Raw genomic sequence first — 22,334 nt, forward strand, 5'->3', positions numbered from 1 at the left:
GGCCTATGTGGAATTTTCAGGTGTTGACCACTTTTTTTCCTCCCTAAGTAAAGGAAACCATAAATATTTTAAAATTATAAAGGTATCACCTACAAAAATAATATCAAAACTAAATTTGACAATAGAGGCTATTCTCAGTTTAGGGTAATTTCTGAATTTGAATTTTTTCCTTACGTTAGAATCTTTGTATATAAGTTTCTAAGAGGAAAAAAACATCTCCCATTTTTAGCACTTTTTCTGTCTGTACTGTTTTGCGATTTTGTTTTACAAAATGAAAAGTCTTTTTGGAAAAATATGATATGGGATTGGAATTTTGAAATTTAAAATTTGATGATTTTTATTTTTTTACAGAACTTTTCCCCTTGAAATTATCCTTTCTGGAATTGCGTTTAGTTTTAAAATAAAATATGTTACTTGTAAGGGGTGAAAACATTAGAAAGACGTATAAAGAAAAAGGAAATCATCTCTCTCCACCGTGTGTTGGCATCCTGGCTTTTTCCTTCCATACCTTCATGCTTAGAGCAGTGTTTTTTTCCCCCATCCATGCCTCCTTTGTGAGGAAAGCCCTAAGGCTCAGGTTTCCAAACATTTTCTGCTCAGGGGAAACTTAGTATCTCAGCATTTTTCAAATGGTGCCCCTAGGCCAAAAGAGATACCTAACAGTTTATTATTATTATTATTATTATTATTATTATTATTATTATTATTATTATTATTATCTTGTTTTTAGACAAGATAATAAGTATTTATGTTCTAACAACTGAGTAAATGTTGAGAAAATTGTGTACCGGTACACATAAATTTAAAGAAAAATAATATTTTTATTTCTTTTTAAATCACAGTTACATACTTACTAATATGATGTGTGAACCTCTGAGTACTGTACTCTCAAACCTTGGAATTAGATTGGACACTGCTACTCCCATTTCCTGTTCCACATTGATTTTTTTGTGGCACTTTTTTATTTTTATTACAGCAGCTGTTGAAAACCCAATTTTGTAAAAATATGATACCAGCAAAAGGGATATAGCACAGTCTAATGTTGAAACTATGAACTACCTCAAGCTAGTAATTCACATGGTGTCTGGCAGATGTAACTTATTTCCCTTGAACATTTAAAATATTCCTCAGTGCCTCTGAGTTCACCAGAGGCCCTCAGAACATGGCTTGCAAACTGTAGCCCTAGTGGATTGTATTCTAGACCCTAACTCAGCTTTAGCTACTGTAGAAACTCCACTTATAGCCTTTTTATATATTAGGATTCCTTGTATGAAATCAGTTGGAAAAATGAAAGGATTCTTTTTTGTGTGTGTGAGGTACCAGGACCAGGGATTGAACCCAGGATTTTGTATGTGAGAAACCAGAGCTCAGCCGCTGCTGAGCCACATTGGCTCCCCTGAGTTTTTTTTTAAGAGGCACCAGGTGCAGCTGATAAGAATACAGGTGGACACAGAACACCACAGAGCGAATGGTCACCTAGAGCAGACAACTGGGCGGGGGGTGGGGGGGCGTGCAGGGAAGGGGAGAGAAATAAAAAAATAAAAAATCTTATAAAGAAAATTTGTATTGGCTAGTGCTATTAAATAACCATGGCTTTTTTTTTTTTTTTCTTTTTCGTTTCCTGTTTTGAAGAAGAAAGAAGATTAGATATAGATGAGAAACCTCTAGTTGTGCAATTGAATTGGAACAAAGATGATCGGGAGGGCAGATTTGTCCTTAAGAATGAAAACGATGCCATTCCACCTAAGGTAAGGAGCCCTTAATTTCTTATTTGATATATATTTTAGGACCTAGATCTAACTGAAATAAACAGATGGATATTTTCTGTTATTAGAGTTAGTTGTGCTTCTGTGCTAAATCACTTGCTATGATCCAGTAGAATTCAGTTTTGACTTGTGATAGCAAATGCAAAGGTTAAGAAAATTTTGAGAATGTCTTTTATTTTATTCCCCTCCTTATTGGGAAGACTGCTGTTACTCACTTTAGATAGCAGTAAGTTTTTATCTTGTTTGTGTGATGTCAGTGTTTCATGTTTGAGAGTCTTGGATATGTACATATAGTCTTGACCTTATTTGTTTCTGTGTTCTAATGATTTGTTACATTCATATCAAATCCATATTAAGTAAAAATAGATATCCATTTCTTGCTGTCCTTATTTTATTTCACTTCTGTACCAAGATTTTAGGTGATGGTGCTCTGTTTTATATAATTTACTGTGAACCACAGATCTGACAATTATTAGAACTGTTCTTACTTAGGACATACAAGATGCTGAAAGTATTTATGAATAATAGTGGAAATATTAACATTCTTTTTTCCTCCTTTTAAGTTATAAAGCAGAACAGTTTTCTTTCCCAATAAAATAACCATTCTTTTTCATTTTTCTTGATTCTTTATCAATCAGCTCTATTAAGTTATGCATAAATAATATGTCTTTGTCATCCAGTGCCAGACCATGGTTGTAGGTTAAAATATAAATCAAGAATAAGCCAACAAATAAGCAGGATCTGGAAAAGAAGTTAGAAATTTATGCATAAGACCAATACTTAAAAATTTGCTTCATAAAGGCCAGTTTTCAATGACTAAATCTTAATATGTCTTTTGAAGTTAAAGGAAAACATGAATAAAGTAGATAATGACTTAAAGTCTTAGTTATTTCCATATTATCATTAGGGTCTTTCATTCAAATGAATTTATGTTAATTATTTGGATTTTTATATATTGTAGATCAGGTTTCATGATTTCCACTAGAGTTTTCTTACTGTCCTTTTTTTTTTTCACTTGGTTGCTTGCCTGTTTTAAATTGAGATCATATTTACATACAGTGAAATGCACAGATTTTTAGTATACAATTCAGTTAGCCCAGTCATAATGAAACACATTTCCATCACACCAGACTTGCTTTTGTTCCAGTAACTTTGCTTTTTGTTTCTGGATGTAGCCTGGGAGGTGAAGTTAGCTAAGGCATAGGTCTTTACATGACTATATATAGTAACCGACATGGTAATAATGTTGCTTTTATCAGAAGGCTCAGAGTAATGGACCTGAGAAACAAGAAAAAGAAGGTGTTATCCAGAACTTCAAGAGAACTCTCTCAAAGAAAGAAAAGAAGGAAAAAAAAAAGAGAGAGAAAGAGGCATTGAGACAGGCATCTGATAAAGATGATAGACCTTTCCAAGGGGATGACATGTAAGTTAATTTTGGAAATATTCACATTTCTTTGTGCTCTCAACCAAAATGTGTTTTTTTAAAGAAATTAATTTGTTTATATATCTGATTCTGTTTTGAGAAAGACTAGGAGTCTTATCTAATCAAGGTTGGCTCCTGGCTGAAAATTCCTGACATACTGTCCATGGAAAGAATCTTTGTAACCCACAATTTTGCAAGTATTAAACTAAATAAACTCTTGGATTAATATTATTGTTCTTTCTTCTGAGTAGGATATAAAGAAAACAATGAAGATAGAAGCCATCCTGGCCCTTCATCTTCAGCTGGTCGTTTCTCTTTTTTGTTTCATTAGTACCTATCGCAACAGTGGTTTCTTATGTATCTCATATACCCTTAACCCTTGCTCAGAGGTTAGCAAGGCCAGGGAGAAAGCATCTTTTGAAATTTAAATTTAAAGTTTTAGGTTCAGATGTACTGAATAGTTGCCTCCAGCTCCAGCACGCTCTTCCTTCCTTATTCTGCCTTGCCAGCCACATCATAGGTTTACTTTATCTGTCTAAAGGTATTTGAGCTTCTGTCCTCAGAGCTGAAGGAATAAGGGACATCATTGCACTTGAATTATAACAAAAAAGGAACATCGGAAGAAACTGGACTTTCTGCTTGGGGGTTTCCTTTTTCACCCTCGTCTGTTTTCAGTTTGTTTAGTTAGTTCATTCAGTTATCATGGACTTAACTCTTTTTTTTTTTTTTTTTTTTTTTTTAAAAGATTTATTTATTTATTTAATTCCCCCCCCTCCCCTGGTTGTCTGTTCTTGGTGTCTGTTTGCTGCGTCTTGTTTCTTTGTCCGCTTCTGTTGTCGTCAGCGGCACGGGAAGTGTGGGCGGCGCCATTCCTGGGCAGGCTGCACTTTCTTTTCACGCTGGGCGGCTCTCCTCACGGGCGCACTCCTTGCGCGTGGGGCTCCCCCACGCGGGGGACACCCTTGCGTGGCACGGCACTCCTTGTGTGCATCAGCACTGCGCATGGGCCAGCTCCACACGGGTCAAGGAGGCCCGGGGTTTGAACCGCGGACCTCCCATATGGTAGACGGACGCCCTAACCACTGGGCCAAAGTCCGTTTCCCGGACTTAACTCTTAATATCATATTGTTGCCTTGGTATTGATCAGTATTCAATAAATTACTTTTTTATTACTGAAGTGATAGGCATTCATTTTAGAAAATCAGAATATATAGTTTAGCCAAAAAAGGAAAAGAAGGTACTTATCACCACATTACCCTAGAGATCCATATTCTAGTGTTATTTTCTATACAACTATATATACTTAATATGCTGATGTAGAGTTTTTAAAATAGAAATATAATCACTGTCTTTTCAAAGTAGAACTTTTCACTTGAAGGTTTTCCACAAAACTTTTTAAATGATTGTGCAGTATTCTGTCATATAGCCCTTCTGTAATTTATGTAGCAGATCCCTTTTTGGTATAAGTGTAAATTATTTATTTTTTGTGTTATAAATAATGTTTCATGGGTACTCAAGTGATTATTTCCTTAAGTTATATTTCTAGAAGAATGTCTGGTTGACAGGGTTCTGATACTTTATTGAATCCATTGCCAGATTGCCATTTTGAAAAGTCTTACTGCATCTGCTCTTCTGCAGTCCATGAGAACTCTCATTTCCTAACGTTTCTGTAATCCTGGATATTATAGAACACTATATTTCCCTTTTAATTTGAACTACTTTTATTCTTGATAAAGTTGAATGTCTTTCTATGTATATATTAACTAATTTTAGTCTTCTGTTAGATTGACCTCTTTAAGTCTTAAGTCTTTGGTTTTAAAAATTGATTCTAAGTGTTCTTCTTGTAGAAGATATCAACCATTGTCAGTGAGTGTTTAGACTAGAATTTGAGCCCATTTTGGATTACATCAAAGTGGGTTTAGAAATTAATCTGTTAGGCAATGATGCCTGTGTAATAAACATGAATTCTTAAGTGTAGTATTGCATATATAGTATAGTTATACAGGAGAAAAAACTTCTATAAATTTATTGTTTCATACTTGAAAAATATTAAAGAAAAGATGCTTTATGGTTTGTTTTATTTATCATTTTAATTTATGGGATGCTATATTATTTGTATTTTATTATTATTTATTTTTATTATTTTATTTTATTTTTATTTTATTTATTCATTTTTTAAAAAAATATTACATTCAAAAAATATGAGGTCCCCATTCACCCCCACTGCCCCCACCCCACCACTCCCCCCACAGTAACACTCTCCCCCATCATCATGACACATCCATTGCATCTGGTGAGTACATCTCTGGGCATCGCTGTACCCCATGGCCTGTGGTCCACACCATAGCCCACACTCTCCCACGTTCCATCCAGTGGGCCATGGAAGGACATACAGTGTCCGGCAATTGTCCCTGCAGCACCACTCAGGACATCTCCAAGTCCCGAAAATGCCTCCACATCACATCTATTCCTCCCATTCCCCGCACCCAGCAGCCACCATGGCCATTTTTTCCACATCAATGCCACATTTTCTCTATTATTAACCACAATAGTTCATGAATAGAATATCATTAAGTCCACTCTAATCCTTACTGTATTCCTCCTTCCTGTGGACCTTGGCTTGGTTGTGTCCATTCCACTTCTATGTCAAGAGGGGCCTTAGATTCTACATGGATACTGGATGCAATCCTCCTGCTTTCAGTTGTAGGCACTCTAGGCTCCATGGTGTGGAGGTTGACATTCAACTCCATGTTAGCTGAGTGGGGTAAGTCCAATAAATCAGAGTGTAGGAGCTGAAGTCTGTTGAGGCTCAGGGCCTGGCTATCATATTGTCAGTCCAGAGATTCAAATCCCCCTAGATATATCTTAAACCCCAGCACCAACTACAATTCCAGTAAAGTAGCATGAAAGGCTTGTGAAAAGAGATCCCATCTGAGTTCAGCTCCCTCACACAGAAACACCAGCTCCAAAGAAGGGCCAACTGACTTGGCAGTGAACTCCATCTGCCATGACCATAGAACCTGTGGGTCTCTTTAGCCCTCAAAAGAACCAATACCTGGGGTTTTATCTACTTTATCTGTTTCTGAGACTCTGCTCAGGTGTGCATAAGGGCATATTATTTGTATTAAGAAAATGAGTTAAGTTCAACTTGATTAAAATCAGATTTTTAAATTATATTTTCAGATTAAAATTTTGATCTTTAAGACTTGTTTTTAAACTTAAGTCAAGTATATCAGTTTTTCAATTTTACCTTAATATATACAGTTTTCAAATCATCATTCTGTACAGTTATTTTGTTTTCATAGGAATTGTTGGAGCAGTTCGTTCTTGAAAATCTAACTTCAAGAATGTGAACATTGACAAACTTTTTAGGTGCTAAAAATTATTTAAATAATTTTGGTTCTTCCAAATTTACTGTAATTTTAAGATAGGTTTTTACTAAACCAAAATATATACACTCCTGTATATTTCTTGTAATTGTAGAATCTTGTCGTATAGTGATTTGATCTGTTTTAGGAAAATGCTGACTAAAATTACTAAAATATATTATTTGTACTTTTTTACTTTAAGCTTAATGATTATATAATAGTTAAATTATAAACTCACTATAAAATTGAAATAAATATTTTCTTCAGCATATTACTTCATATTGAGAGAAACTAATCTTTTTCACATAATGATTAGAATATGGTAAATAGGACGCAAAAGCCTTCTATGTAGGGTACAGATGTAGCCAAATTACATTTGCCATTTTGAAAATTATTTTTGTATAACTATAGTATGTCTGTTTCTAATACAAAACATTAAAAAATATATATTGCTGGTGACTTTTTTTCTTGCAGTGAGAATTCTCGACTGGCTGCTGAAGTTTACAAAGACATGCCAGAAACCAGCTTTACCCGAACAATTTCTAATCCAGAGGTGGTTATGAAACGACGGAGGCAGCAAAAACTGGAAAAGAGAATGCAGGAGTTTCGGAGCTCAGATGGGCGGCCTGATTCAGGTACAAGCTTTGGGTTTTTTTTTTTGTTATATCTGTTGTTAAGAGTATTATTTAATTACATATTTATAGACAAATGAGGCCTTGCTTAACTAAAGTTAATGGATGGTATAGACTGGTAATAACGAATGTATACCGTTTGCATGTAGTCAAAATCAATTTTTCCTCAAGTAGAAGAGTTCTGTTCACATAAATATATATTTAGTTACATATTTTTCCCATTCCCATGTAACAGCTCCTTCCCCTTGAATTAAATTCTGAAAAACTTCAAACATATCTAAAAGAAGAGTGAATGGTATAATGAACTCCAGTACATCCATCATGGAGCTTTGATAATTTACATGTCATGTTTTATCTCCACCCACATACGTTTCCCCCATCCCCAAACTGTATTATTTTGAAATAAGTACTAAACTTTTATTTCATCTACAAATATTTTGGCATATTTTTCTAAAAGGTAAGAATTCCTTTTAAAGAAAAAAACATAAAACTACATTACTGTTATCACATATAAAAGAATTGACAATCATTCTTTAATATCGTCAAATACTAGTCTTTGTCCAAACTTTCCTGTTTCCTTCAGATGGAGTTAGGATGCAAAGGAGATCCAACTTTGACAATTGTGGTTAATAAGTCTTTTAAGTCCTTCATTGTAAAATTGCCTTCCTCCTCTTTTCTACCTAACAGTACGTAGGTTTGTTTTAAAAACCTAGTTGTTTGTCTTGTAGATTTTGCTAACTTCATCTTGTGCTGTTTAACCCCCACCCCCATCCCTTTTTCTCTGTTTGCTTGATTTAGATACAGAAAAATAAGTTTAGGTTTGGTGGTGGTGGTGAGGGGTAGACAAGAGTACTTACCTTAGTATTCCTCAAATGTGACCAATGATTTTTTTTTTAATGAATTTATGTGTTTAAAACTGATCATTTTCATTCCATTGAACTTATTTTCAGTATTGATTCTCAAGTCGTCACTTTGGGCTAGTGGGAAGAGTCTCTTCAAGTTGGCTCCTGATCTTTTTGACAGAATCCCAGTTGTCTTGGATAGCTGTCTGGTATGACAAAATGTTCCAGGCTCATCTTTTACTTTTCCTTCCCCAGGCATGGCATCAGCTATTTCTCTAAGGACTCCTTGTTCCTTTTAGTGGGAAATGGCATCAGGTTGCTAGGAATGCTCATTTTTACTGGATTAGTCATTGCTTTTAGGAGTAGTCCACAGAGTTTGGAAATAAAATTTTTTTAAACTACTTTGATTTTAGAAAATCTGGGTGTCTTTTCTTTTATGATAAAATCCTTGGTTCCTGATAACTTTAGTATAATTGTTTGGTTTTCCCTATAATATAGAATAGTGTCAAAATAAAAATAGCAATATTATTAATCACAATAAGATACTGAAAACATTTTAAGCTTTTTTTGAAAAATGTATTTTTTGAAAAATATATCCTACAAGGATATACTGTCAACTTGCTATATTTTAAAATCACATTCTTAATCTTGTCTGCATGATTATGCTCCCATACTGATTCACACTTCGGTTTATTTTTTAAATTTGGATTTTGAAGTAAAATCTAAAAAACATGGAATATTTAAAGAAGTCCTGCTTTTGTTCTTGTCTACCTTTTTAGATAAATGTAAACATATAAATTTTTTCCCACCTTGCTTTTTCTATTTAACAACATGGCACAGAGATTACTTCATCACAGTACATAGAAATGTTCCAGTTAATTTTTGATCTAACTATCTCATGAGTAAACAAAAAGCAGGGAAATAGCTGTATTTCTGTAGATTATTCTGAACTACAAAGGACAGAAAAAAGTAAAGATCTTCTTTGACCTTCCAAAGAAATGCTATAACTCTAGGGAAATTATTAATTTTGGTAAATATTTGCATATGAGGTTCCTCAAGTAGTCTCCAGTGTCATATCAAGTGCCAGGACAGTAGAAGGTTCAGGAGTGTTGAAAGATCCAATCTGTAGAAGTTTTTTTTCTTCTATACTTTCTGAGGGAAATAGAGATTATAAAGAGAGTTGAAAGAGATTTAACTATTAATTATTTAACTATTTGAGCCATAAATTGGTTTTATATACTTTTAGCTCTTTGACACAAAACTTTTATTTGTAATCTATAATTGTACTCAGCAAACAAAATACTTGTTTTAAGGTTAAAAGTTATTTTTACTAATAGCATAATTTTTTGAGTTTCAAAGAAATCATTCTACTAGAGGGATAATTATTGCTCCAGCCTTTCCCACAAATGTCTGATCCAGTATGTTCTCAATTATATATTCTTTTATAGTGTAACTTTCAGTGCTTCCGAATTGGACATTCTGATTCTATATTCTGTACACAGCTTACAAATATTAGTTTCAGGATTTTTAAATATTATGTTTGGGGAACAAATGAAGCCTCATTTATAATAGTGTTGGCCAGGAGGAATTGCTTAATTATGGACCATTTCTCTTGGAACAAAGCCTGAATCAATGGGTTTTTATACCTGTGTAGATTATATTTATAACTATAATCTAATATACGTATGTGGTAGCAGGTTAGAGCCATCAAGGAGAGGCTGTGTTTACACCTATATTATGCTCATGGGATTGGCATTATTGTATACTTTATCTGGTACCTCTTATTTCCAACCATGAGATACAGCCTATAGGCCATGGTTCAAAGATGAATGGTGACTTGGTTTTGCCCTCTATAACCGAAATTCCTGATGACTTCTGCGCTTATACGTGGCTTTCTAATATTTTTCTATATAGCACTCCAGGCATCCAGTAGCAATGATGGAAGTTGGCACTGTCACTTAGGAGTTTATTTTGACTTTTAGCAACCCTATAACTGAGTCTTTTTTTTTTTTTTTTAGTATTTTTAAATTTATTTTTAAAAGATACTTAGATTACATAAAATGTTACATAAAAAAATATAAGGGATTTCCCAAATGCCCCACTCCCTACATCTCCCACTCTTCCCCACATTAACACCATTTTTCATTAGTGTGGTACATTCATTGCAATTAATGAACACGTTTTGGGGCATTGCCACTAAGCATGGATTACAGTTTACATTGTAGTCTACACTTTCTGCCGTAACTGAGTATTAATTATTTATTTCATTGGAACTGTAGTGTCAACGATTTGAGAAAACTGAGAGTGAGGACTTTTATTTCCATAAATATTCTTATGAGATTACTTTTGAGACCCAGTTGATTATTTGTTTATCCTGTCTTGTTCAATCAAGAATTTGAAATGATATAAACAAATATACCAAAATGAAGGAAGGAAGGGAAGAAGACAGGGAGGAAAGATGTTGGAGAAAAATAAATATTTATTAGTTTATTAGTAAAAAATTTTTAAAAAGAGAAGATGAATGCTCATAAATACCTACCTTATGCCAACCATGTACCACGCACAAAGTGGTTTTGTATTCATAGAAAGGAGTGTAAATTTATTATTTAAATGAATTTTCTCAAGATGAGTGTTCACGGATCCCCATGAGGAATATTCAAAGTATGGGCTCGGGTATGGGAGTCACAAGAAAAATAGCTGTTTTAGAATACTGATTTTTATCAGTAACTTAAAATATTTTTGTCATGAAGTATATTTTTAATGTAGGTTACAATGCAACATTTATGAGTATTTTTAAGATAAAACAGGGAACTTTTTGCATTTGCATGTCATTTCAAGCTATGCTTCCAGATACCCATATTTATTTTCCTCAGCCATGGGGGGATAATAAGCTGGGGATCAAGAAAGCTTTCAGTTTAGCCTAAGCACATTTAGAGATCACTAAAGTGGAAGATAAGTTTGAAGGAATCGCGATTAAGGCAATAAATGTGTATCATTGCCCATGTAAAAAATAATGACTCCCTGAACTAAGTTACTGACTGTGGGGCTGTAAAAAGAAAATAACTTCCATAAATTGCTCGGCTGCCTTTTTCTGTTATTTTATTTTTTTTTGAATTTGAAATAGCTATTAAAAAAAAGAAAATGAGACTGAAGAAATATATAAGAGGTGGAGAATTATCAGGAACTGGTAACAAAATGGATTTGGTTATGGGTTGGGAAGCATTCAGGATGACACCTTTGTTTTTAATTGGATCAATGTTGGACCTTTGGAATGAATGATTTGGAGGTGGAAAAATAAGTTTGATTTAGATATGTCGTGTGAGGGGCTGGAGGGGTAGGGAATGTCTTTTAAAAGGCTGTTTAGTTCAGTGACTTTAGAGTGCTGGTCAGGAGTGCCAGATGGAGATAAAGATCTGAAAGTGTGATCTTCTTCAGTTTTTTAGTGACTAGTCATTAGGTAGACAGCAGAGCACTATGAAATGCAAAAGAACATTAACTCAAGGTAGGTCGTAGTTGGAATCCTCACTAACTGTGAACCTCTGTGTTCATCCTCAAAACAGGGTTACTAATCTTAATTTTAGAATTAAAGTGTGTATTTGTACAAAATAGATTTTAGTCCAAATAGGAACTTCTAACTTCTCTTTCCTCTCTTCCTTCCATGGTAAATGGAGAAGTATATATCTCTCCATAACATGGTTTTGTAATTATAAACTAAAAACAACTTTTAAAATTATACTATATCCATTTATTGCTTTGTTGTTGTTGTTTTCTTGTTGTTTTGCTATAACTCACTATATTAAAATCAAATCATCATTTTAGACAGATGTACTAAAACATTCAAATGGATATTAAAAATAATTCCATACAATAGCTAAATTCATTTGGCTACATGGATATGAATTTTGTAGCTAACTCATCCTAATGTATCCTTTAGAAGTGCTGCTCAGAATTAAATTGTCTTTAAGGATAATACTGATTTTTGTTTCAAATGACTTTGTGATAAACACTGTCCTTAAATTTTGTTTTAGGCCAAAATAGTCTTATAGTCTGTATTAGCCAAAGAGTTGCTGATGCAAAGTACCAGAAATCTGTGGTCATTTATAAAGGGTATTTATGTGGGATAGAAACTTACAGTCACAAGGCCCTAAAGAGTTCAATTCAAGGTACCATAAGAGGGACTTCCTCACCTACTGTCTGTTGCCACCTGTTGATGCGAGATGGTGGGCGACATCTGGGAGGGTTCAGCCTTCCTCTTCCCTTTGAAGGCTCGTGGGTCCATCTTCTTCCAATCTCAGATGTAGGCTGGCGTAGGACTCGTCTCTCTTCCCAGGGCACATTTCTTTCTGGGCTCGACTGCTCTGGTCTCTTCACAGGGTCAGCTGTAAACTATCAGACAAATGGCTCATCGCTCTTCCCGGGGCCTAATCTTGATTTAACTTAAATCAGATGTCTCAGCTGAATCTAATGCAATCAAAGGGTTATCCTGCCCAGAGGAACAGACTAGTTTACAAATATAATCAAATGTCTCTTTTTTGGAATTCATAAATAATATCAAACCGCCACATAGTCTTTCATGCTTTATAGTCTGTAGCTTTGGAATCTCAAAATACTGGTCTAGGCATTTAGCAGTTGAGTTAAAGAAAACTTGGGTTTGAACTGTTTGTATTCTTATTTTGGGGGGGAGGTGTAGACAAAAAATACCAACCTATTACTGATTTGACTGACATTGACCAATGTGCCTTTTAAAAAATATTTTATATTAAATTTTGAAGGAGCTTTAGATTACATTAAATCTACATTAGAAATAAAGGAGATTCCCAATATACCCCATCCCCTCCCACTCCCATACTTTCCCACATTAACAATATCTTTCATTAGTGTGGTACATTGGTTACAATTGATGAATACATATTGAAGCATTGCTACTAACCATTTACTATAGTTTACATTATGCTTAACACTTTGCCCCACACAGTTTTATAGGTTTTGACAAAATGTATAATGGCCTGTATCCATCATTGCAGTGTCACGCAGAACAATTCCAGTGACCCAAAAATGCTCCATATTATACCTGTTCTTCCCTTTCCCTGTGCTCAGAACCTCTGGTGGCCACTGCCTTTATATCAGTGATAAAAGTTCTTTCATTGCTAGAATACTAAATCTATAATAGAATAATAGTAAGTTTACTTTAGTTCATTGTTCATTCCCCGATCTTGAGGATTTGGGGATGGTGATGTCCACTCTGTTTCTGACTGAGAGGGGGCTTAGATCCCCTGGGGCAGATGGATGGTCGTCTTCCTTGCAGTTGCAGATACTCTGTTTTTTGGGATGGGTGTTATACGTCATCATCCTTCCGCTAGTTGTCCTGGGTGAGTTCAATGAACTGGAGAGTAGGTGTTGCAACTCTGCTGAGATTCAGGGCTCAACAGACATATGAACAGCCAGAAGATTTAAGTCTCTGGGACATATAATTAACAAGTATTGTGCTAATTATAGGTTCAAATAAAAGGGGCAGAAGAGACGTGTAGGAAATTATGTGAGTCTAACTTCTGTTACACTGGGGAGCATATATTCCAAAGTAAGGCCAACTGACAGGGTGCCAAATTCCTAAGATTGTCTGCCCTGCTTAAACTGTCTAGATGTCTCTAGAACCATCAGGAGCCCCACTGTTTGAGGCACCATTTACTGTGGCCATCAGTGATATCCTGTTGAGATGTGCTGTATTTTTCTATGGCTTCTCTTTTTTCAGAGCATTCTAGATGAGAGCACAAGTCTACCTCACCAGCTTTCAAAACAGAATGTCTGTTTTGCTCCCTGGTTGTCTAAAATGTAAGGCATGTAGATGTAACTCTGTTTACAAATAAATTGTTTTTACTCGTCGTGTTGTATATATGTTTTTTTTTGTAAATTATTTTAAGTTCTGTATTTGGAAATAGAGTATAATGAAATGAAAAGGGGATGCATTTTGATATAACGGAATATGTACTTAAACTGGCCTCCCTGCTGTTACTGTTACTCTCTTTGCAGTTTGTTCTTAACCAAAAGCCAGGGTACTGTTTGTAGGCATAGGTGACATTGTGCCCACCTCCCTACACACACATCCACATACACACATAGCTTAAAAACCTTCCAGTGCTTCCCATTTTAACTAGGAAAAAAATCCAAACTCGTTGTCATGGTCTACAAAGTCCTGCATAATCTGGTCTCTGTCAGTCTCTGACTACATTCCCCCTTTCCACCTCACTCTATCCATTCTAGCCATTAACCAAGCCACACTTAGGCCCATCATAGGCCTTAGCATTTGCTTATCCTTCTGCTGAGAATGTTCTTACTTTATGTTTTCATGTGGCTGCTGCTTTCTTATCACTGGGGTCTCAGTTCAAATACTGATTTTTCAGAGATGTCTTTGCCAGTCACCTGAATCTAGGAAACTCTTGGTCAAGTTCTTTCTCTTAACCATCTTTATATTTTTCACGGCATGTATCACTATATTAAATTACTTGTTTTTTCCTTGTTAGTCTTATCCTCCTCCCACCTTGCCTCCCAGCTTAGAATGTAAGCTGTTTGACTTGGTTGGTGATGTACCCACTGTATTGGAACAGAGGGACACTCCATAAATCTGAGTTGCCACGTGGTAAAAATGTGTGGACAACCTGACTTTACTGGGCTGCACAAGTTGATGTGCATTTTAATACTAGCGTAGGGCTACTTGATTTCTTAAAAGACCCTTAGCTTCATCAAGATTATTATTACTGATTTTTAAGATTTAGTTAGTTTATTTATTCCCCACTCCCTCATTGTTTGTACTTGCTGTGTCTGTTTGTCTTCTTTGTCTCTTTAGGAGGCACAGAGAACTGAATCTGGGACCTCCGATGTGAGAAGAGGCACCTAATTGCTTAAGCCAACTCCGTTCCCTACTTTGTTGTGTCTCTCATTATGTTCTTCCTCCTGTGTCTCTTGTTGCATCATCTTGTTGCGTCAGCTTGTCGCTCCTGCCTTTTGCGTCAGCTCGCTGTCTTGCCTGCCTTCTCTAGGAGGCACCAGGAACCTCTGCTCCCTGCTTTGTTGTGTCTCTCATCATGTTTTTCTTTTTGGGTTCCTTGTTGTGTCATCCTTGTTTGTCAGCTTGCTGCTCCTGCCTGTCATGCTACCTCGCTGTCTTCTTTAGGAGGCACCGGAACCAAACCACAGACCTCCGATATGGTAGGCGGGAGCTCCATCACTTGAGCCACATCCACTTCCCCATCAAGATTATTTTAAGACATCACAATGCTATTTGTGCCAGACTTAAATTTAGTTGAAAAAGAGAATATAAGAAATATTCAGTTTTCTAGAATAACTGAATTAAAAAGGGCCAAGGAGTCATAGAAATTTGGAACTTGCTTCTAGAGATTCTACAGATCTTTTAATCTAATGCTGTTAATTTACAGGTGAGAAAATTGAACATTAATAAGGTTAGAAGATTTATCTACGTTCACTCTGTTTTAGAGAGGACTTGGAGCCTAGATTAACCTACTCCCTCAGTAATTTTTCCTCGTGGACTGAAGAGTTTGGTGCTTAAAAATCTTCACCATAACTGGAAAACAGATGATGACATCAAAAGTGACAATGTAACATATATATGTACAATTCTACTAAAAAGAAACATATAGAAACAAAAAGAAAACCTCGTGATCTCTAAATCAAAGTTCCACTAGATCAAGTTACTGCTAATGTCATCTAACAAAAAGTGAGACTAGAAGTATTAAATAGATACTGTCTTTGCACTTTTGTCATTGGAACATGTGTGCCCTTATGTAATTGTAAATGTTAGTTATCTTTATTATTGGCATAAAATAAATCTGTATTCAAAAATGTCAAAATATCTTTTCCAGGTGGAACATTGAGAATTTATGCAGATAGTTTAAAACCAAATATTCCATATAAGACAATCCTACTGTCAACTACAGATACTGCAGACTTTGCTGTGGTTGAAGCTTTAGAGAAGTATGGTCTGGAAAAAGAAAACCCCAAGGATTACTGCATCGCCCGGGTAAATAATTTTATTTAATCATACTTTTTACTAATATTAAACATAATAGAAGCCACCTATAGTTCTGCTTCTGTAGGATATCCACTGTTAACGTTTTGATATGTATCTTTCTCATCTTTATTTTGCATATATAGGTAACTTAAATTATATAGTAAAATCTACTTTACTAATTTTTTCTTGTTGATTTTACTCAACTGTATCATGGAGATTCAAATTTTAAATCAATTTCAGTTTGCTATTCATAATTACCAGCATTTGGTTGATAATGTTGAATAGTCATTCATAATTTCTTAGATATAAAGAATATATCTTTGACCCTAGTACTGAGAGTAAAATGAAGTTTTATGCCTCATAATTGATTTGGTAATACTCAGTAAAATCAAGCGGGTTTTCTTTTCTGAGTAACATACTTGGAAAAGTCTTAATCTTTAAGTCAGTCAGAAGTAGATACTACTTTTTCATAACCAGTGTCTCCTCATCAGAATGCTAATTGCCAATAGATTTTTTAAAAAGATGTCCCACTGTATCTTAGCAACAGGTGAACAATGAAACAGGTGATTAATTGTTTTAGTTCTTTTTTTTCCCCTAAGAACATTGACTTATTATTAAAATACCTGCTCATACTTAATGACAAAAAGCTGCTCATACTTAATGACCAACAGTTATCAGTTTTGGCATATCAATACAATGAATATTTCCATTATTACCCTCAAAACTTGCCTCATGCCTATTTATAACCCATTCCTCCCTTTATTCCCTATCCTTCCTCAATTCCCCATCCCCAGGCAAACACTGATCCATCCTTTTGTCACTATAGGTTGGTTTGCATTTTGTAGAAGTTTTATATAAATAGAATTAAACAATATGTCCTATTGCCTAGCTTTTTTCACTCAGCATAATTAATTTGAGAATTATCCACATTGTTGGGTGTATCAATAGTTGCTCCCTTTTTGTTGCTGAGTGGTATTTCCTTGTATAGATACAAGTAATCCATTTACTTGGACATTTGGGTTATTTCCAGTTTTTGGTTTTTGGCTCTCAGAATAAAGCTACTGTGAATATAGATGTACGTTTCTTCTTGGTAGGCATACGTATTCTCTTTAGTAAATATCCAGGAGTATAATGGCTAAATTACATAGTTGATGTACATGCAACTTGTTAAGAAATTACCAAATTTCTTTTGGTATTACCAAATATTTTACAAATTGGTCATACCATTTGTATTAGTCAGCCAAGGGGGAGCTGATGTAAAATACCAGAAATTGTTTGTTTTTTATAAGGGGTATTTATTTGAGGCAGGAGCTTACAGATATCAGGCCATAAAGCATAAGTTTCTTTCCTCACCAAAGTCTGTTTTCACATGTTAAAGCAAGATGGCTGCCGACATCTGTGAGGGTTCAGGCTTCCTAGGTTCCTCCCTTCCAAGGTTTTGCTTCTCTCTGGATTCAGAATTCCTTGCTTCCCAGGGCTCTAGCTTCAGCATCGAACTCCAACATTAGAACTCCAACATTAAGAACCCTTAACTCTGCCCTTTGTCAATTATGAATAGATTGCCAAGTTCAAAAGACATTTGAGAAAAGCCTTTAAAATGAAAAACAGACCAAACAAACAGATAAAAACTTGGAGATAAAAGAGTTGATTCAGAGAGCAGATTAAAGTTTTTATAAAATTAAAATATAGAGAGATAAGGAAGGCGGTCAGAATACTTAGAGGAGAAACATTCAGGGAAGGAGCTTTTGGAAATTAAAAAAATATGTATAAACAAGAGATAGAATGGAAAAATGTTAATAGAAAGGATGGAGATAAAGTTAAAGGAATGACAAAAATGTGAAACAAAATGAAAAGGAAGCACCAGAGAAAAGGTAAATTTAGATTATTGGTGTCAGACATCTAATTTAGCTAATAGAAGGGCCAGACAGAGAAAAGAATGTATGGCAGGATGGAAGTTGTTGGAGTTTGTAGGTTGAAAAGGCCTGCTGAATAATACAGTTGCTTTGAAAAAGACCCAAACCAATATATATTATTCTGAAATTCTGGAAAGCTGGAGAAAAAGAGGAGAAAGCTTCTAGAGAGAAAAATTCAAGTCAGATGTAAAGGATTAGGAATAAGATTGGCATCAGCCTTTTCAACAATAACACAGAATCTAGACTAAACAGAAGTTATGCTTTCAATTGCACATAAAAATGATTTTTAAGCCAAATTGCCAATATCACTTATTAGGTAGAATAGACATTTTAAAACATACAGGCTCTTCAAAAGTTTACCTCCCAAAACATCCTTTCTCAGAAAATTACTCCAGCATAATGGTAGGGAGGCCAAGAAAGAGAAAGACTTATGATCCAAAACTAGAATCTGGCACATGAGACGGTAATTCCAAGGATGATGGGGAAGGAAAGTCTGTAAGACCACTCTACTACTGAGCTGGTCAGCAGTCATTTAAGAGCTAACGTAATACTAAATTGGAAAAAAAAATAGCATCATCACTTAGAAATATGGTAATAAATATTTATAAAATGTAAAATAAATATAGTAACTTTGAATGTATTTCTATGGAGATTGCTTTGTGGTATTATTTGTTATAGCAGCAAACAGGAGGCAAACTAAATGTCCATCTCTAAAGGTATGTTTATACCATTGAATGCCATGTCACTATGAAACATTTTGAAATGAGCTATACGAGTTGACTTGGTAATGTATAATTTGTAGCTGCTTCATACTCATTCAGTTTTTCATCTATTTAATTGTTCAATAATTATTTGCCTCTTATTTACTAGATACTATGCTGGGATACAAAAATAAGAGCTACCCTCAAAAGAGCTTATCATAATAAAGGTAGATAGAAAGGCCAGTAATTAGAAATATGAACCAGGAGCTTCTCAAGGAATTGTACTTGAGCTAAAGGATGAGTGGACATTAGCTAGACATGAAAGTTGGGGAAAGGCAGATCATGGAAGATGAAATAATGTGGACTAATTTGAGAACTCTGAAATTCTCCCTGTGCTTAGATCTGGGAGTATGTGACAAAGATTGAGACTGAAAAGATAGGTGAAGGTCAGCTCTTAAAGTAGTAGTATGGGTTCTGAGTCAGAGATATTAATTTAAAAATGAAATACCATAAAGAAAGATTAATTAATTTCATAAAAGGGTGTGCTGCAATAAATTTGGCCTTTTAAGATAATTCTAAAGCAGAGTAGAGAGAAATTACAGGGTTCTATAGAATAGTCTGATCCAGTCGGTCTATGAGTATGATGATATATTTGGCAGGTAAAGTATATTAAGATAGCATTATTACTTAACTTCAGGTTGAAAATAATGTTCAGGTGCCAGTGACTTGGCATCTTCTCATATTTCTTGATAACCATAATTACCAGAAATACTAAAAGTACTCAAGCTTGTTCTTTCTGGAAGGTCAGGGAGGCAGGTGAATGAACATGCAAAATGCAAATCAGTTGGGCAAACTTTTGTTTGGAAACTAAATATTTTCCTTCACTTTTGTTGATAATTTGAGTAGCATTTATTTATAGTGCTGGCTTAATTTAATTCTATAGTGACTATTTGAAAATAATTTTTTAAATTGTTAATTTTTAACAATTTTTAATTGCTAATTTTTTGGTATATTCACAATCATTTTTTCTTTTAGGTTATGCTTCCTCCCGGAGCACAACATTCTGATGATAAAGGTGCTAAAGAAATTATCCTTGATGATGATGAGTGTCCACTACAAATCTTCAGGGAATGGCCAAGTGACAAAGGTAAAAAGTAATTTTATTTGTTAAAGGATTGTTTCTATTGTGGTATGTTAAATTATTTAATGTTATACCAGTTGTTTAACTTAACAGAAGATGTATGAGATGTGTGCCTGAAAGTATTTTTTGGTGGCTCTTTTGTGTACAGTTTTCTACCTCCTTCACAGGTATGCTGAATGGCTTTTAGGTGGTTCCTCTTCTACATAAAACCACACACAGCTCGTCTTAATCTCATATGAGCAAATCACAGTACTACAGTTAAGAGTACCATGTCTCTTGAAGAAGAAAGACTGTTGGTTTTGAGTCAAGAAATAGAAGATTGTTGTTACCTGTTAGCAATAGGACACTGTACATGCTAACCTGATGAACTCTGTGATATTTGGACAAATTTGTTATGATAGGGAAACTGTCTATAAACCTAAAGATTTTTCTAATGATTTAGTCATTTCAAATAATAAATTTAGGATTTCCACTCTTTAATTTCCCCTAATTATTTCAAAGTAGTGAAGGGTTAAAACTATGTTTTGAAATACAGTTTTCTTACTTTCAGATTCACATATAAGCTAACCGTTGCCCAGTAGAGGGCCTTTGCATTAATAAAGATTTAAAAATTTATTGTAAATTAATCATGTCAATACTTGAATATAGATTGGTAGTTTAAAAATACCAAAAAAGTCTCAGTAAGCACAAAAAATTTTTAGCCTCCTTAATACTTGTGTAGCACTTTTCCTAGAGTTTTATTCAATTAAAGTCAAATTGCTTTGAATTCTGAGCGAATTAAATAAAAATTAGGTCATATATTTGCATGTAATGTATATGTATTTATTGATCATAGAGTTGTTTGCCAATAGAGATATTCATTTATTCTTAAACTGGTGGTGTGTTGTTTTCCAAGCATATAATTATGCTTGAATAGTTCATTTAAAGTGGTTTTCGGAAATTGCTTACTTACATTAAAAGAATAATATTTCCTCTTTTAAATGAAAGTATAAATTGGGTAAGTTTTACCTTTGTTATTTCTTAGGTTAATTTAACTGGCCATCTGTGGTAGTGTGACTTTGATAATTTACAATATTATTATTCTAGGAATTTTAGTCTTTCAGTTGAAGAGGAGGCCACCAGACTACATCCCAAAGAAAACTAAGAAACAAATTGATGGAAAGCCATTAAAGGGGAAGGAAAGAGCTGATGAGTCTGGCTATGGCTCTTCACTGCCACCGGAGAAACTGCCCTATTTAGTAGAATTAAGCCCAGGTGAGAAACCTGGTATACCAATTTAAATATTATATACATATATTATTTAGCTTTAAATGTTTTACTTTTTAGTGAATTTTGTTTAAGTGACTTTTCTGTTGACTGTTAGCATTTTTTAGACCATTTATTTATTTTCTAATGTAACTCTCATAAGATGCCTTTTCTTAAAAAAACAAATATAAGGTCATACCATACATGCATTCATGCATAAAAATAAAGTTCACGTGGAAAAAATTAGTGTTGAAGCAAAATTAAAAATTTTAAGGGGGTTTTAAAGGATCTGCTCCCTGTTTAAACTTTTTTTGTTCTTCAAAATAACCTTAGTAAAATATACAATCTACTAAAAATGACAAACTGAAATTTATGTGTTATATATATATATGTGTGTATATATAAATAATCATGCTGTTCAATGTATAAAGTCTGAAAAGAATATTTTTAACAGTACATCTGAGAAGTCATTTTATTAAGATGATTGTTTGGTTTTTGAATTATAAGAGGCTGTTTCTTTTCATGTTAGTCCTTTAAATATTTTGTTTGTAGAGTTCTTGTAAACTAAAACTATGTTATAAATTAGCTATCAGCTAGAGAAGTAGATTGACATTTTATTTTTTATTTATTTATTTATTTTTAAAGATTTATTTATTTATTTAATTTCCCCTCCCTCCCCTGGTTGTCTGTTCTCGGTGTCTATTTACTGCGTCTTGTTTCTTTGTCCGCTTCTGTTGTTGTCAGCGGCACCGGAAGTGTGGGCGACGCCATTCCTGGGCAGGCTGCTCTTTCTTTTCACGCTGGGCGGCTTTCCTCACGGGCGCACTCCTTGCGCGTGGGGCTCCCCCACGCGGGGGACACCCTTGCGTGCACGGCACTCCTTGCACGCATCAGCGCTGTGCATGGCCAGCTCCACACAGGTCAAGGAGGCCCGGGGTTTGAACCGCGGACTTCCCATATGGTAGACGGACGCCCTAACCACTGGGCCAAAGTCCGTTTCCCTAGATTGACATTTTAAAGAAATGTTCTATACACACATATATGTCCTTATGTAGTGTATGATATGTGTGGCATGTTTATTCAGGTAAAATACATTATTCCTTATTTATAATTTGATTAAAGCAGTATTATATGACTTGTATTATAAAATACTATGAAGGACAGAATACTGCACCCCCTTTTACTCAAACTGCTTTTTAAACCCAATTTTAAAAAGTTAGCTGAAAAATAAACCAGTAATATAGATGACCTATGGTTCCTTGGATGCTTATTTTTATTTA

At 34.6% G+C, this 22,334-nt stretch overlaps 1 protein-coding gene across 8 annotated transcripts in view; it reads left to right on the top strand.

Annotated features, from left to right (window-relative positions):
* The window catches only part of AFDN (afadin, adherens junction formation factor), a 164,495-nt gene that overhangs the window by 48,190 nt on the left and 93,971 nt on the right, over positions 1–22,334 (top strand). For 4 of the 8 annotated variants that reach the window (XM_058289755.2, XM_058289751.2, XM_058289753.2 and 1 more), the window contains exons 3-8: positions 1,636–1,748; positions 3,026–3,189; positions 7,032–7,192; positions 15,906–16,063; positions 19,704–19,815; positions 20,896–21,063. In XM_058289755.2, the coding sequence (XP_058145738.1) occupies positions 1,636–1,748; positions 3,026–3,189; positions 7,032–7,192; positions 15,906–16,063; positions 19,704–19,815; positions 20,896–21,063 (876 nt within the window). Of the gene's footprint in view, positions 1–1,632; positions 1,749–3,025; positions 3,190–7,031; positions 7,193–15,905; positions 16,064–19,703; positions 19,816–20,895; positions 21,064–22,334 lie in introns of all 8 variants that reach the window. The other 4 variants (XM_058289748.2, XM_058289763.2, XM_058289754.2 and 1 more) reach the window with 2 other exon arrangements.

This window comes from Dasypus novemcinctus, chromosome 28 (genome assembly GCF_030445035.2).
Source record: "Dasypus novemcinctus isolate mDasNov1 chromosome 28, mDasNov1.1.hap2, whole genome shotgun sequence".
Classification (NCBI taxonomy): Eukaryota; Metazoa; Chordata; class Mammalia; order Cingulata; family Dasypodidae; genus Dasypus; species Dasypus novemcinctus.